Consider the following 12,651-nt stretch of genomic DNA (forward strand, 5'->3'; position numbering starts at 1 on the left):
TGGTACCCCAGGGGATCTCAGAGGTCCAGGCAACCCCAGGGGGATTCATTCAGCTCCGATGTGTGGGGGGAGGACAACTTCGCAAGGGAAGGGGGAACTTGGACCCTTAGCAGAATGTGGAAAACTGGGTCCCTGGTTCCCTGTGGGACACTGCCGGATCATTCACCCATCCTTCCTCAGTTTCCCCATCTGCATAGCACAAGGGTCAGGCAAGGAGCGGGCCTGCTGTCCACAGCCGCCCCCAAGGAATCGGCAGAGTCGGCAGAGGTTAACCAGGTTAACCCCGTTCTCCCCAATAAGCGGAAGGCGCTGTCTCCGGTGCTGAAGCACCAGCCGCAGCGCCGCCGCCCCCACTCCCAAGGCGTATTTGACTTAAGCCAAAACCAAAAAAAGACAAATAACGCCAGCGGTTGTGTGCCCCCCAACCCTTTTTCTACTTGCAGACCCCATTAGGCTTGATTGGCCTGAGGGACTTTGGTACCCCAACAGCATCCCACCACTTCCTGTCTGTTGTGGGGGTGGGGGTTGAAGTTGAGGGGATGGAAGAGGAGATGGGGGTAGGACTTTCTAGTTGTAGGAAAGTGGCTACCGATCCACTTGGCACAGCATGGATACCCCCTCACCTCAGCCAGAGACCCATTCCCCCAAAGCAGAAGCGGCTGGGGGAGTTGAGGGTCTAGAGTTGCAGTCTGTCCCCAGGGCAAGACCCTCTCATTGTACAGACAGGAAAACGGAAGAAGATGACATAACTCGTCCAAGGTCACTCTGCCGGCAAACTGACCCTGTTGGGGAGACCCCTGGCCTGGCTGACTTCTCGCACAACCGTTACTTCCCCCCGCCCTGCACAGGAGCCAGCGGGTCTCCCAACTTCCTGACCGGACCCTGCAGTACCCTCACCCTGGATTCTCTGCCCCTTGCACTCAGCACAGTTCTACTAGGCGTCCCTCTGCCCCCTTCACTGTTGGTCATCCTTGCTGGGGCCGGCTGCAGGGTCTCCCCACTGCCTATCCCGGGGGCCACTCCAGACCCTTTGGAGAACACTGTGCCCCCCAGCCGGGGTTTCTTCTCGCCATCCTTTGTAGGGTCTCCTATTGCTCCATCCAGGGTAGCCTTGCCAGCCTCCCCAAATCCAGGTCTCCCCCTCCCTTATTACAGGGCCGGCTGCAGAGTTTCTGCTCCCTCTCTTGGAGGCCCCACTAGCTATTAGGGGAACACTGAACCTCCATCCAGGGATTTCCCACCGCCAACCTCTGTAGCATCTACCATCCCCCGTTCAGTATTGCCTTGCTCCCTTCCCGTTTCCCGGCTCGCCTGCAGAGTCTCTGCACCCCCTATCCAAGGGTCCCCTCTAACTATTAGGGAAACCCTGTACTGCCTTCCTGCAGGGGTCCGCTCATCTCACTGCGGAGTCTCCCATCACCCCAGCCCAAGGGCAACATGCCCCTGTTCTTATTCAGATCGCTTTGTTCCCTCCCTACCCCCGCACTTCGGGTCCCCTTTCTTATTCCGGACGCAGCTGCAGGGTCTCCGGACCTTGCCCCCTGATACGACCTCCGGAGTCTCCGCTGACGCCGCCTCAGTTCCCTTTGATTCCTGGGGCCCCTGCCCCGCCCCTCTCACTGCGGCGGAGCCGGCCGGTCCCGGGCCGTGGGGGAGGAGGCGGAGAGGGCGGGGCCCTCCTCCCTGCCCACCCCCCACCCCCCCATTGCCAAGGGGCCGGGCCGAGTCGGGCCGCGGCGGATATAAAAGGGCCGGCCTCCGGGTGCTGCCGCAGTGCCGCTCGCCGCGTCCCGGCCCCGCGCCCCCGCTCGCGGCCCGCACCTGCTCCGGCCATGATGAGCTTCGGCGGCGCCGACGCGCTGCTGGGCGCGCCGTTCGCGCCGCTGCACGGAGGCGGCGGCCTGCACTACGCGCTGGGCCGCAAGGGCGGCTCCGGCGGGGCGCGCTCGGCGACCGGCTCCTCCAGCGGCTTCCACTCGTGGGCGCGGACGTCCGCGAGCTCCGTGTCCGCCTCGCCCGGACGCTTCCGCGGCGCGCCCGCCACCTCGAGCACCGACTCCCTGGACACGCTGAGCAACGGGCCGGAGGGCTGCGTGGCGGCGGTGGCGCGCAGCGAGAAGGAGCAGCTGCAGGCCCTGAACGACCGCTTCGCCGGCTACATCGACAAGGTGCGGCAGCTCGAGGCGCACAACCGCAGCCTGGAGGGCGAGGCGGCGGCGCTGCGGCAGCAGCAGGCGGGCCGCGCCGCCATGGGCGAGCTGTACGAGCGCGAGGTGCGCGAGATGCGCGGCGCCGTGGTGCGCCTGGGCGCGGCGCGCGGCCAGCTGCGCCTGGAGCAGGAGCACCTGCTGGAGGACATCGCGCACGTGCGCCAGCGCCTGGACGACGAGGCGCGGCAGCGCGAGGAGGCCGAGGCGGCGGCGCGCGCGCTCGCTCGCTTCGCGCAGGAGGCCGACGCGGCGCGCGTGGAGCTGCAGAAGAAGGCTCAGGCGCTGCAGGAGGAGTGCGGCTACCTGCGGCGCCACCACCAGGAGGAGGTGGGCGAGCTGCTCGGGCAGATCCAGGGCTGCAGCGCCGCGCAGGCGCCCCTCGAGGCCCGCGACGCTCTCAAGTGCGACGTGACGTCGGCGCTGCGGGAGATCCGCGCGCAGCTCGAAGGCCATGCCGTGCAGAGCACTTTGCAGTCCGAGGAGTGGTTCCGAGGTGCGCGGGGGGAGGGGGCGTGCGCTGCCAGCGAGCCAGCGAGGGGCGGGGCTTCAGGGGACCTCCTGGTCTCTGCCGGGAGGCTGCGGGCAAGGGGAGGGGTGCAAGGCTCAGCTTCCCAAATAGCCAGTTTCATTCTGGATCTCTGGGGACCTCCCAACTCTGGGTTCTACATGGGCTGCCCTCCTCCAATGTCTTTATACCTGCCCTTCAACTCTGGGTCCCCTCTGCCACCTGCTCAGCTCAGCTTCGGCGACCTCACTCTGAGGCTCCCCTCCCATCAGGAACTAAACAGGAACCCTCTGAAGCTCCCAAGCAGCTGCTGGCTTTTGTTCCGCAGATGCTGGCGACTCCTGGCCCCAGGAAATAGCATGTCTTCCCTGCCCAACCCCTAACTGCACACTGCAGGGGTCCCCAGGCTTCTGACCAGGTTTCTCCCCATGAGACTACCTGCCCAGTGCTCCAACCCCTGTCACCCCTCCAGCCCCGAATCTGGGTTGTGGGATGCATCCTTTTTCCCCGGGTGGGGGGTGGGGGGTGGAGGGTGGGGGTGCCGTGAGGTGCATCACCACAACCAGTTGCTTCCAGCTGTTGGTGGGCCCTGTAATGTCTCCTCTCCCCTTCAGAGAGGCTGGGAGCCTCCCAAGTCTGTCCCTACCCCCCAACTCTGCATAGCACTGAGTCAGCTAGGCTGCAGCCCCAGCCCTACCTGCAGTGTGACCTTGACCAACACTTGCCCAATCTGACTTTAATTTCTTTTTGGGTTGAAAGAGTAGGGTGGACCAATTGGGCTTCTTAATCTGGGGAGGTCCTTGATCCCTCTAGAAACTGTCTGGAAAACTGTGCATTTTTCTGGCAGGGTTGGGCTTCAAGGTCCCTGATCCAAAAGGGGTAAGATTCCTCACCCACCTAGATGGTTCCGAAGTCTTTGCCGACACTAGCAGGGAAAGCCCAGGAAAGCTGGGATTTGGGTGCATGGCCTTCCCCCTTCCTTTCCAGCCCCTCTGCAGTGACAGAACTGTCCCCTCTTTGCAGCATGGCTCTGCCCAGAGCAAACCTCTGCTCTCCTGGGCTTTGCCTTCTTGCAGGCAGAGCACCCCAGGACTTCCAGCTGGCACTCCGTAATCCTCCTCCCTCCCAAGCCCTGGTTGCTGCTATCTGGAGATTCAGGATGTTCCCTTTCAGGAGATGTAGACCAGTTTCTAGACTTCCATTTGCCTCTGCTGTCTTCTGGCTGGGGCTAGGGTGTGGCCTCCATTGGCTCAGCGGGTCTTGTGCTAGAGAATGTGTAGCCAGGTGGAAGAAGTGACGGGGAGGCTGGACACACAGCAGTGACCTTGGGCCCTGTGTAGAAACCTGCAGGGAAAGGACTGAGGCTACATGGTGACCTGATTGCTCATGGCACGTCCTTGTACTTCCAGAGGGCACAGGCGGGTTGACTTGTTCAACCACAAGCCTGGAGCTCAGAGCTAAGTCCCGCGGGCTGGGTTTCACCTCCGAACCCAGGCCCTGCCAGCGCTGGCTGAGGAGCTGGACCAGACATTAGGACAAGAAACAAGTATGCTCTGTCCTTGAGGGTCTGTGGATCCTGAGTTAAGAGAGAGTCTGATCTTTGAATCCCAGCTCTGCTACTCCCTTGCTGGGCAGTAGTCACCTGCCTGTCACATAGGACATGGCGAGCTAAGAATCCAGGATGGTGTCCGGCACACAGTAGGTCCTAAAGCCATGTGTGTAGCCTTCTGGTTCTGGGCACTAGAACCCAAATCTAGGGTGTCTGAACCTGCGCCCTGCTCCCTCTTCCTCCAGTGAGGCTGGACCGACTGTCGGAGGCAGCCAAGGTGAACACAGATGCCATGCGCTCAGCACAAGAGGAGATAACTGAGTACCGGCGTCAGCTGCAGGCCAGGACCACAGAGCTGGAGGCTCTCAAAAGCACCAAGGACTCGCTGGAGAGGCAGCGCTCTGAGCTGGAGGACCGTCATCAGGCCGACATTGCGTCCTACCAGGTGGGTGGCAACGGGGATAGCCAGACTGCCTGGCCTGGTGTGTGACCCTGGACCAGTCACTGCTCCTCTCTGAGAGGGTTGTGGCGGTTAAGTACATGGGCCTTGGAGTCAGACATACCAAGATGCTGGTACTTTCTAGCTGTGTGCTCCCAGGAAAGCTACTTGCCTCTCTGAATCAGCTTCCTTCTCAGCGATTTAAAACAACAAAACCAAAACACCCGCTTTGCAGAGCTTTGAAGAGTAAACGAGATATGCAAAACATAAATAAGATGAAGCATGTGAAGGTGCCCAGTAGTGCAGGAGGTGGTAACCATAGCAATAAGTCTGTTACCCCAAAGAGGCCTTGGTACAGCCCCTCCTCCCTCCATTAAAGGCAATTGGTGAAAGAAAATATCACTTTCAAAGACATTATTGTGTCAGTAAGACATGGTGATTGTAGAAAAATTGCAAAAAGGAGAAAACCAGAAGGAACCATAATGGTTTGCTTTAATCAACAGCTATAGTGGGATTGGGTTACAGGGAGAAGTTTTATTTCATATTTAAACGTGCTGTCATCCACTGCCTCAGTCATCAAAACCAGATGCTTACTGAGCCCTTTACTACGTGGCCAGCACTTGGTGGTGGTAGGGAAACGATGGTGAGCAAAAGTGGACGACGCCCTGCTCCCAAAGGGGCTTGAATTTGTTATTGAACATTTGCTAAGTTTAAAAGGTGTATAAAAAGTTCTGCTGTCATCCCACCAACCAGGGGTAACTACTGTGGATACCTGGTTGTGTTTCATTCCAGACTTTTTCCCAGGCTGAGATTATTTGTACGTCGAGATTTTTGAGTCAGGTGACTTCTGTGGCCACGAATGCTCTGGGTTTGCCCAGCCGGCCCTAGCTTCCAGGTGCTGGCTGATGCATGGTGTGTGTGATCTCTTCTCCCCAGGAAGCCGTTCAGCAACTGGACGCTGAGCTGAGGAACACCAAGTGGGAGATGGCAGCCCAGCTCCGAGAATACCAGGACCTGCTCAATGTCAAGATGGCTCTGGATATCGAGATTGCCGCGTACAGGTGAGGTAGACTGGGGGGTCTGCTTTGCGGTGGGGAGAACCAGCCTCTGAGCCCTTACAAGATGCTAAGCCTTGGATTCCAAGCCCCCAGCTGGGCAGCCTGCCTGCCTTGAAGACAAAAATCTTGAAAGTGACTCATTTTCATTCTGACAGTGACTAGGAGGATTAAAGCTCCCCATTTCCTCCTCAAATCCAGCCAACCAGAGGTCTGCTTTGAAAGAAAGAGAGGTACCAAACCTTAGGAACTAGAAGGGTACCAGACTTTAGAGTATTTTTAGCTCTTGGAACATTTGTTTCCTGGGGAAACAAAATGGAGATGATGATAATATCAAGGTTGTGGGGTTATTGGGAGGATTTCATGAGCTAATCCAGGTAAAGCAGGTACCACTGGGCTGCCACAGAGGAAATCCTCAGTACGTGATAGTCATGAGAAAGCCAGGCTCCAGCGATAAGCTTCCAACTTAGCATCTCCCTGCTAAGGAGCCTGGCCCACACTATGGGAACCTGTCCAAGTTGCTGCATAGTGACATTTCCTGTCCCTTGGCTATGGTCTTGCTACCTAATGTGTGGTCCATGAACCAGTAGTGTCAACATCATCTTGAGAGTTTGTTAGAAACGTAGAATCTCAGGCCCCAGCCTCAGACCTATTGAATCAGAATCTGCGTTTTAATGAGATCCTATTAAATTAGAATTTGTAAATCCCTAGCTGATTTGTATGTTATTAAGTTTGGGAAGCACTAGGTGTTTTAGTTTCCCAGCTGCTAAAACAAATTTCATACAGTGGGTTGGCGTAACAATGGAAATTTATCCGCTCATGGCTTGAGGGGCTACAAGCCTTGCTGCCTCCTCGGTGGAGGTTGGTATCTTCTGGCTGGCCAACAATCTTTGGATTTCCCTGGCTTTTCCACCACATGGCAGTGCACATGGCAGTCTTTTCCCTTTATTTCCAGGTTCCAGGCTCTGTTGACTTACAACCTCTGGCTGCTTCCCATGGCTTCTATCTCCATGTCAAATTTCCTTTGCTTTATTAAGGCCTTCAGTCCTATTGGAGTAAGACTCACCCTCGTTTAGTTTGGGTACGCCTCAACTAATAACTTCTTCAAAGGTCCTATTTACAAATGGGTTCACACCCACAGGACCAGGAGTTGGCACCTGAACATTCCTTTTATGGAGGACATGATTTAACCCACAACAAGGAGTAACTCCTACACTTACTCTGAAGCAGGCGCCCTTTTATTCATTATCTCACTTAAACAACCCTCTGCCATAGGGACTTTTATTTTATGACCTTCTTTTTACCAACAAGGAAACTGAGACGTAAAGAGTGGCTTGGCCAAAGTCACATAGCACATGAGTAGCAAAGACAGGAGTGAATCTGTTACCACCACTCTATTCCTAAAACCCAAAGGATGAGGTTTTAGGGATATAATGTGATAGGAGGGCCTTGAAATCCAAATGGGAACATTCTAAGACCTCTTAAAAGTTTGCTCCAACTTCCAGCTTACTTTTCAGTTGAGGGGCAAGAAATATAACACTTGTTAATGAATAAACTCTCTCTTAAGGGCCATTTTTCAGGGAAAAAAATGTTTGGTTCCATGAGTTGTAGCCTTAGCTGCATTAAACAAGAGCAACCTCATTGGGGTGTGGTTTCTGGGGGTCACTGGGATTATTTGCTAAGTGGCTTTCTCCAATCTCACAGTGCCTGCCAGTCATTCACATTCACTCCTCAGCCAGAGTTCATATGGTTGGATGCCATGGACCTTCAGGGTAACCTAGGAAAACCCCAAACCGACAAATTTGCTAGGAATTAATAATAATAATGTCTTCCATTATCCATTCTGCAGAAAACTGCTGGAGGGAGAAGAATGTCGGATTGGCTTTGGTCCAAGTCCTTTCTACCTTCCTGAAGGACTCCCCAAACTGCCCCCCACATCTACCCACATAAAGGTCAAAAGTGAAGAGAAGATCAAGGTGGTAGAAAAGTCAGAGAAGGAAACAGTGATTGTGGAAGAGCAGACGGAAGAGATCCAAGTAACTGAAGAAGTAACTGAAGAAGAAGAGAAAGAGGCCAAAAAGGAGGAAGGCAAGGAGGAAGAAGGAGGAGAAGAGGAAGCAGAAGGGGGAGAAGAAGAAGTAAAATCTCCAGCAGAAGAGGCCGAATCCCCTGAGAAGGAGGTCGAGGTCCCTGCAAAAGAAGAAGCCAAGTCGCCAACTGAGATCAAGTCCCCAGAGAAGGCCAAGTCCCCTGTGAAGGAAGAAGCGAAATCTCCAGCTGAGGTCAAGTCCCCCATAAAGGAAGAAGCAAAATCACCAGTTGAGGTCAAGTCCCCTGAGAAAGCCAAGTCCCCTGTGAAGGAAGAGGCCAAGTCTCCAGCTGAGGCCAAGTCCCCCATGAAGGAAGAGGCTAAGTCTCCAGCTGAGGTCAAGTCACCAGTGAAGGAAGAAGCAAAATCACCAGCAGAGGTTAAGTCCCCTGAGAAAGCCAAGTCCCCTGTGAAGGAAGAGGTCAAGTCCCCGGCTGAGGCCAAGTCCCCTGAAAAAGCCAAGTCCCCTGTGAAGGAAGAGGCCAAGTCCCCTGAAAAAGCCAAGTCCCCTGTGAAGGAAGAGGTCAAGTCCCCTGAAAAAGCCAAGTCCCCTGTGAAGGAAGAGGCTAAGTCTCCAGCTGAGGTGAAGTCCCCAGAGAAGGCCAAGACTCCAGTGAAGGAAGAGGCCAAGTCTCCAGCTGAGACCAAGTCTCCTGAGAAAGCCAAGTCCCCTGTGAAGGAAGAGGCTAAGTCTCCAGCTGAGGTGAAGTCCCCAGAGAAGGCCAAGACTCCAGTGAAGGAAGAGGCCAAGTCTCCAGCTGAGGCCAAGTCTCCTGAGAAAGCCAAGTCTCCTGTGAAGGAAGAGGCTAAGTCTCCAGCTGAGGTGAAATCCCCAGAGAAGGCCAAGTCCCCTGTGAAGGAAGAGGCCAAGTCTCCAGCCGAAGCCAAATCCCCTGAGAAAGCCAAGTCCCCTGTGAAGGAAGAGGCCAAGTCTCCAGCTGAGGCCAAGTCCCCAGAGAAGGCCAAGACTCCTGTGAAGGAAGAGGCCAAGTCTCCAGCTGAGGTCAAGTCTCCAGAGAAGGCCAAGACCCCAGTGAAGGAAGAAGCAAAGTCCCCTGAGAAAACTAAGACTCTTGATGTGAAATCTCCAGAAATCAAGACCCCGGCGAAAGAGGAAGTAAAGTCCCCTGCAGACACCAAGTCCCCTGAAAAGGCCAAAACCCCTGTCAAGGAGGAGGTCAAGTCTCCAGAAAAGGCCAAATCTCCTGTGAAGGAGGATGCCAAGGCTCCTGAGAAGGAGGTCCCAAAGAAAGAAGAGGTGAAGTCCCCCATGAAAGAGGAGAAACCCCAGGAGGTTAAAGTCAAAGAGCCCCCGAAGAAGGTGGAGGAAGAGAAAGCTCCAGCCACACCGAAAACTGATGAGAAGAAGGACAGCAAGAAAGATGAGGCACCCAAGAAGGAGGCTCCAAAGCCTGAGGCCAAGGAGAAGAAGGAACCTGTTGTGGAGAAGCCCAAAGAGTCCAAAGTTGAATCCAAGAAGGAAGGGGCTGAAGATAAGAAAAAAGTAGCAGCCTCAGAGAAGGAGGCTCCTGCCAAGGTGGAGGCAAAGGACGAGGCTAAACCCAAAGGGAAGACTGAGGTGGCCAAGAAGGAACCAGATGATGCCAAGGCCAAAGAACCCAGCAAACCAGCAGAGAAGGAGCCAGAAAAGCCTAAAAAGGAAGAGACGCCAGCTGCACCAGAGAAAAAAGACACCAAGGAGGAGAAGGCCACAGAGGTCAAGAAGCCTGAGGAGAAACCCAAAACAGAAGTCAAAGCCAAAGAGGAAGACAAGACCCTCCCAAAAGAGCCCAGCAAAGAGACCCCCAAGCCAAGCAAGACAGAAAAGGCTGAAAAATCCTCTAGCACAGACCAGAAAGACAGCAGACCTCCAGAAAAGGCCACAGAAGACAAGGCCGCCAAGGGAGAGAAGTAAGTCAGGGAGAAAAAAAACATCCAGAGCAGCCAAAGAAACTCAGGAGAAGGGGAGCTTGAGGGTTGGTATAATGACTTTTCTTTCCTTTCCTCCCTTTTCTTTACGTACGAAGAGCCTCTGCTTTGAGGATGGGACCCACCTTCACCAAACAGGAATTTCTGTTAGCAATATGTTAGCAAGAGAGGGGACTCTCAGCCCCCAGCCCCCCACACCCCAAACCTTCCCAGGCGATGGACAGTTATGTTATGATAGCTTCTGTAGTCGAATGTGATATATGCCGAATGCCACACGTAAACACTTGACTATAAAAACTGCCCCCTCTTTTCCCAATAAGTGCATTTATTTCCTGTATGTGCAACTGACAGATGACCGCAATAATGAATGAGCAGTTAGAAACACATTATGCTTGAGATGTCTTAACCTATTCCTGAATGCCTTCTGTTTTCCAAAGGAGTGGTCAAGACCTTGCCCAGAGCACTCTATCCCGGCAGAGCTGGAGCAGGCGGGGCTGGGCACTGGCCACTGTATCACACCAGGGCGCACTTTTCCACTGGAGTCCACTTTCAATTGCTTCCGTGCAATAAAACCAAGTGCTTATAAAAAGAAAAGGTTGCAGCTGTTCTTTATTTTGTTCCCCTGGGAAGGCTGGGAAGGGAGCAAGGAGAGGTCTAGATGTCATGGTCAAGACAGCACAGGACTGAATGAGCATCAGAGTTCTCTGCCCCCAGGTACTTGTGGGCCTGGCACCAGTTGCATGACCTTTCTGGTGCTATTTTCTGGGCACAAACCATGTGCCAGTAACAAGCTAGATGCTTTGTTTTTATCTGGTAGACAGCCTGGTGAATGGCTTCTCTGTGTGGTCTGTATACCACCTACATCTGGGTCACATCACTTCAGGACCTTTTAAAAATGCGTACTCCTTGTTCCACCCAAGTCCGATTCTGATGGGTAGGCCTGGGAAAGTGCCGGCTTCACTGACTCCCAATTGAGTCTAAAGATATATTGATTTATTTATTTCTCTCTCCTTCCTCCTCCCCCCGCTCCAGTTGTCTGTTCTCTGTGTCTATTTGCTGCGTGTTCTTCTTTGTCCCCTTCTGTTGTCAGCGGCATGGGAATCTGGGTTTCTTTTTATTGCGTCATCTTGATGTGTCAGCTCTCTGTGTGTGCGGCGCCATTCTTGGGCAGGCTGTACTTTCTTTCGCGCTGGGCGGCTCTCCTTACAGGGTGCACTCCTTGTGCGTGGGGCTTCTCTACGCGGGGGACACCGCTACGTGGCAGGGCACTCCTTGCGCGTATCAGCACTGCGCGTGGGCCAGCTCTACACGGGTCAGGAGGCCCCAGGGTTTGAACCACGGACCTCCCATGTGGTAGACGGATGCCCTAACCCCTGGGCTAAGTCTGCTTTCCCCAGTTGATTCTAATGCACACTGATGTTTCAGGAATAGGTGAGGTCCTAGGAGACTCTGAACAGTCTGTTTTCAGTTCTGCATACATCCTCTTTTAAGGAGGGACTAGCCTTCTCAATAGAGGCCACACGTAGCTAATTCACCTCTAGTGATGACTACAGTTACCGCATTGATGGGATCAACTTGTCAACAGTCAAATTGGCCTCCACTATATTTTTCCAGGTGTGGTTTTGAAAGGTGTGATGCTCTTGTGGATATATGGGCAGTCTTTACTGTATTCTTGTACAGTTTTTAACTTTAGGGCATTTGTGACAACTCATGTTCTGTTTGCTTGGCACCTCTTCAGGGAATTACTTCTTCCCCTGCCCTAACTAGATTTCAGGAAGCCACTATGTTTTTTAATTGCTCTGCACAACTGGCCCCTCGTGATTGGCCTCGTGATGGCCACCTGACTCCATCTTAGCCAATCAGAGCCCTTTCCTGGGATTTTAAACTTGAGTCCAGTGAGAGTGGCTGGCAGTCCTCTGATTGTGGAAGGTGGGGGAATGTGGGGATCAAAATGTGGGTGGCCAGGTTTCCAGCCTTGTGGAAAAGCTAGCCTCCTGTAAGAGAGGGTGAGGTAGATGTACAGAGATAAAGAAAACACCTAGAGAGTCACAGTGGGTTTCAGTTCCCTGGTTCTGGTGTTCCTGGGATCATTTCCATGACTTGTTTAGCCATTCTTTGAGCCAATAAATCCACCTGTTTGCCAAAGCTCATTGAGTTATGACTCTGTCATTTGCAACTAGAAGAGTTGTGAATAACATAATGACTGAGGGGGTAGTTGCTATGCTAGAAACCAATTAGTGATCTCTCAAAGAATAAGCCAGTATCTACTCAAAGCACTGCCCAAGGTCAACAGCTCCAGCCAAGACCCACATCTCACCTTTGGCTCTGAATTTTTACAAGGAAGAGTGCCAAGACAGGGTAGGGTGGTCACACTTAAACAAAGAGGTCTTTAGAAATTGTTTTGAGTGACTGTACGTCAAGTTATCAATCATGCCCACGGACCCTGTGACTACCTAAGCATTAGTGTTCTGAATGCTCTGCCCTAGTGAAGTCAGACATACTCCTGGTATATAGCTACCACATCCAAAGATCAAGCTGGGATCTGGGACCCAGGAAATCCCCATTGGGGTCTTGTCTGAACAAATAGCTAAGTTAACTGAGTTCTCCAAAGTACTTATAATAATAACAGCTATCATCTGTTAAGATAACCATGTTTTTTACATAAGTTCTCTCCAATCCACATAAGAATTTTTCAACATAGATATTCTGGTGAGGAAATGGATTCAGAGATGAAACAAATTGTCAAATCAAGCGGCTGATAAGTTGCAGAGACAGGGTTCAAATCCAGAACTTAACTCTGGAGTCCATATACATTCTGCAGTACCATGGCACAAAGCATGGGGTTCCATCACTGTAACTTTGGTCATCAAAGGAC

General features: G+C 53.3%; 1 protein-coding gene across 1 annotated transcript; it reads left to right on the top strand.

Moving 5' to 3' along the window:
• Positions 1 to 1,710: 1,710 nt before the first annotated feature.
• NEFH (neurofilament heavy chain) lies at positions 1,711 to 10,370 on the top strand. Its single transcript, XM_004461747.3, has 4 exons — positions 1,711 to 2,703; positions 4,510 to 4,709; positions 5,640 to 5,764; positions 7,608 to 10,370. Exons 1-4 carry the CDS (start codon positions 1,833 to 1,835, stop codon positions 9,760 to 9,762), a joined length of 3,351 nt encoding a protein of 1,116 aa, XP_004461804.2. The 5' UTR covers positions 1,711 to 1,832; the 3' UTR covers positions 9,763 to 10,370.
• The last annotated feature ends 2,281 nt before the right edge of the window (positions 10,371 to 12,651 follow it).

This window comes from Dasypus novemcinctus, chromosome 19, assembly GCF_030445035.2.
Source record: "Dasypus novemcinctus isolate mDasNov1 chromosome 19, mDasNov1.1.hap2, whole genome shotgun sequence".
Classification (NCBI taxonomy): domain Eukaryota; kingdom Metazoa; phylum Chordata; class Mammalia; order Cingulata; family Dasypodidae; genus Dasypus; species Dasypus novemcinctus.

Coding starts and splice junctions, on each gene's coding strand:
- NEFH (XM_004461747.3), top strand. CDS start 1,833: ATGATGAGCTTCGGCGGCGCCGACGCGCTGCTGGGCGCGCCGTTCGCG. Junction 2,704..4,509: donor GTCCGAGGAGTGGTTCCGAG/GTGCGCGGGGGG, acceptor CTCTTCCTCCAG/TGAGGCTGGACCGACTGTCG. Junction 5,765..7,607: donor ATCGAGATTGCCGCGTACAG/GTGAGGTAGACT, acceptor TCCATTCTGCAG/AAAACTGCTGGAGGGAGAAG.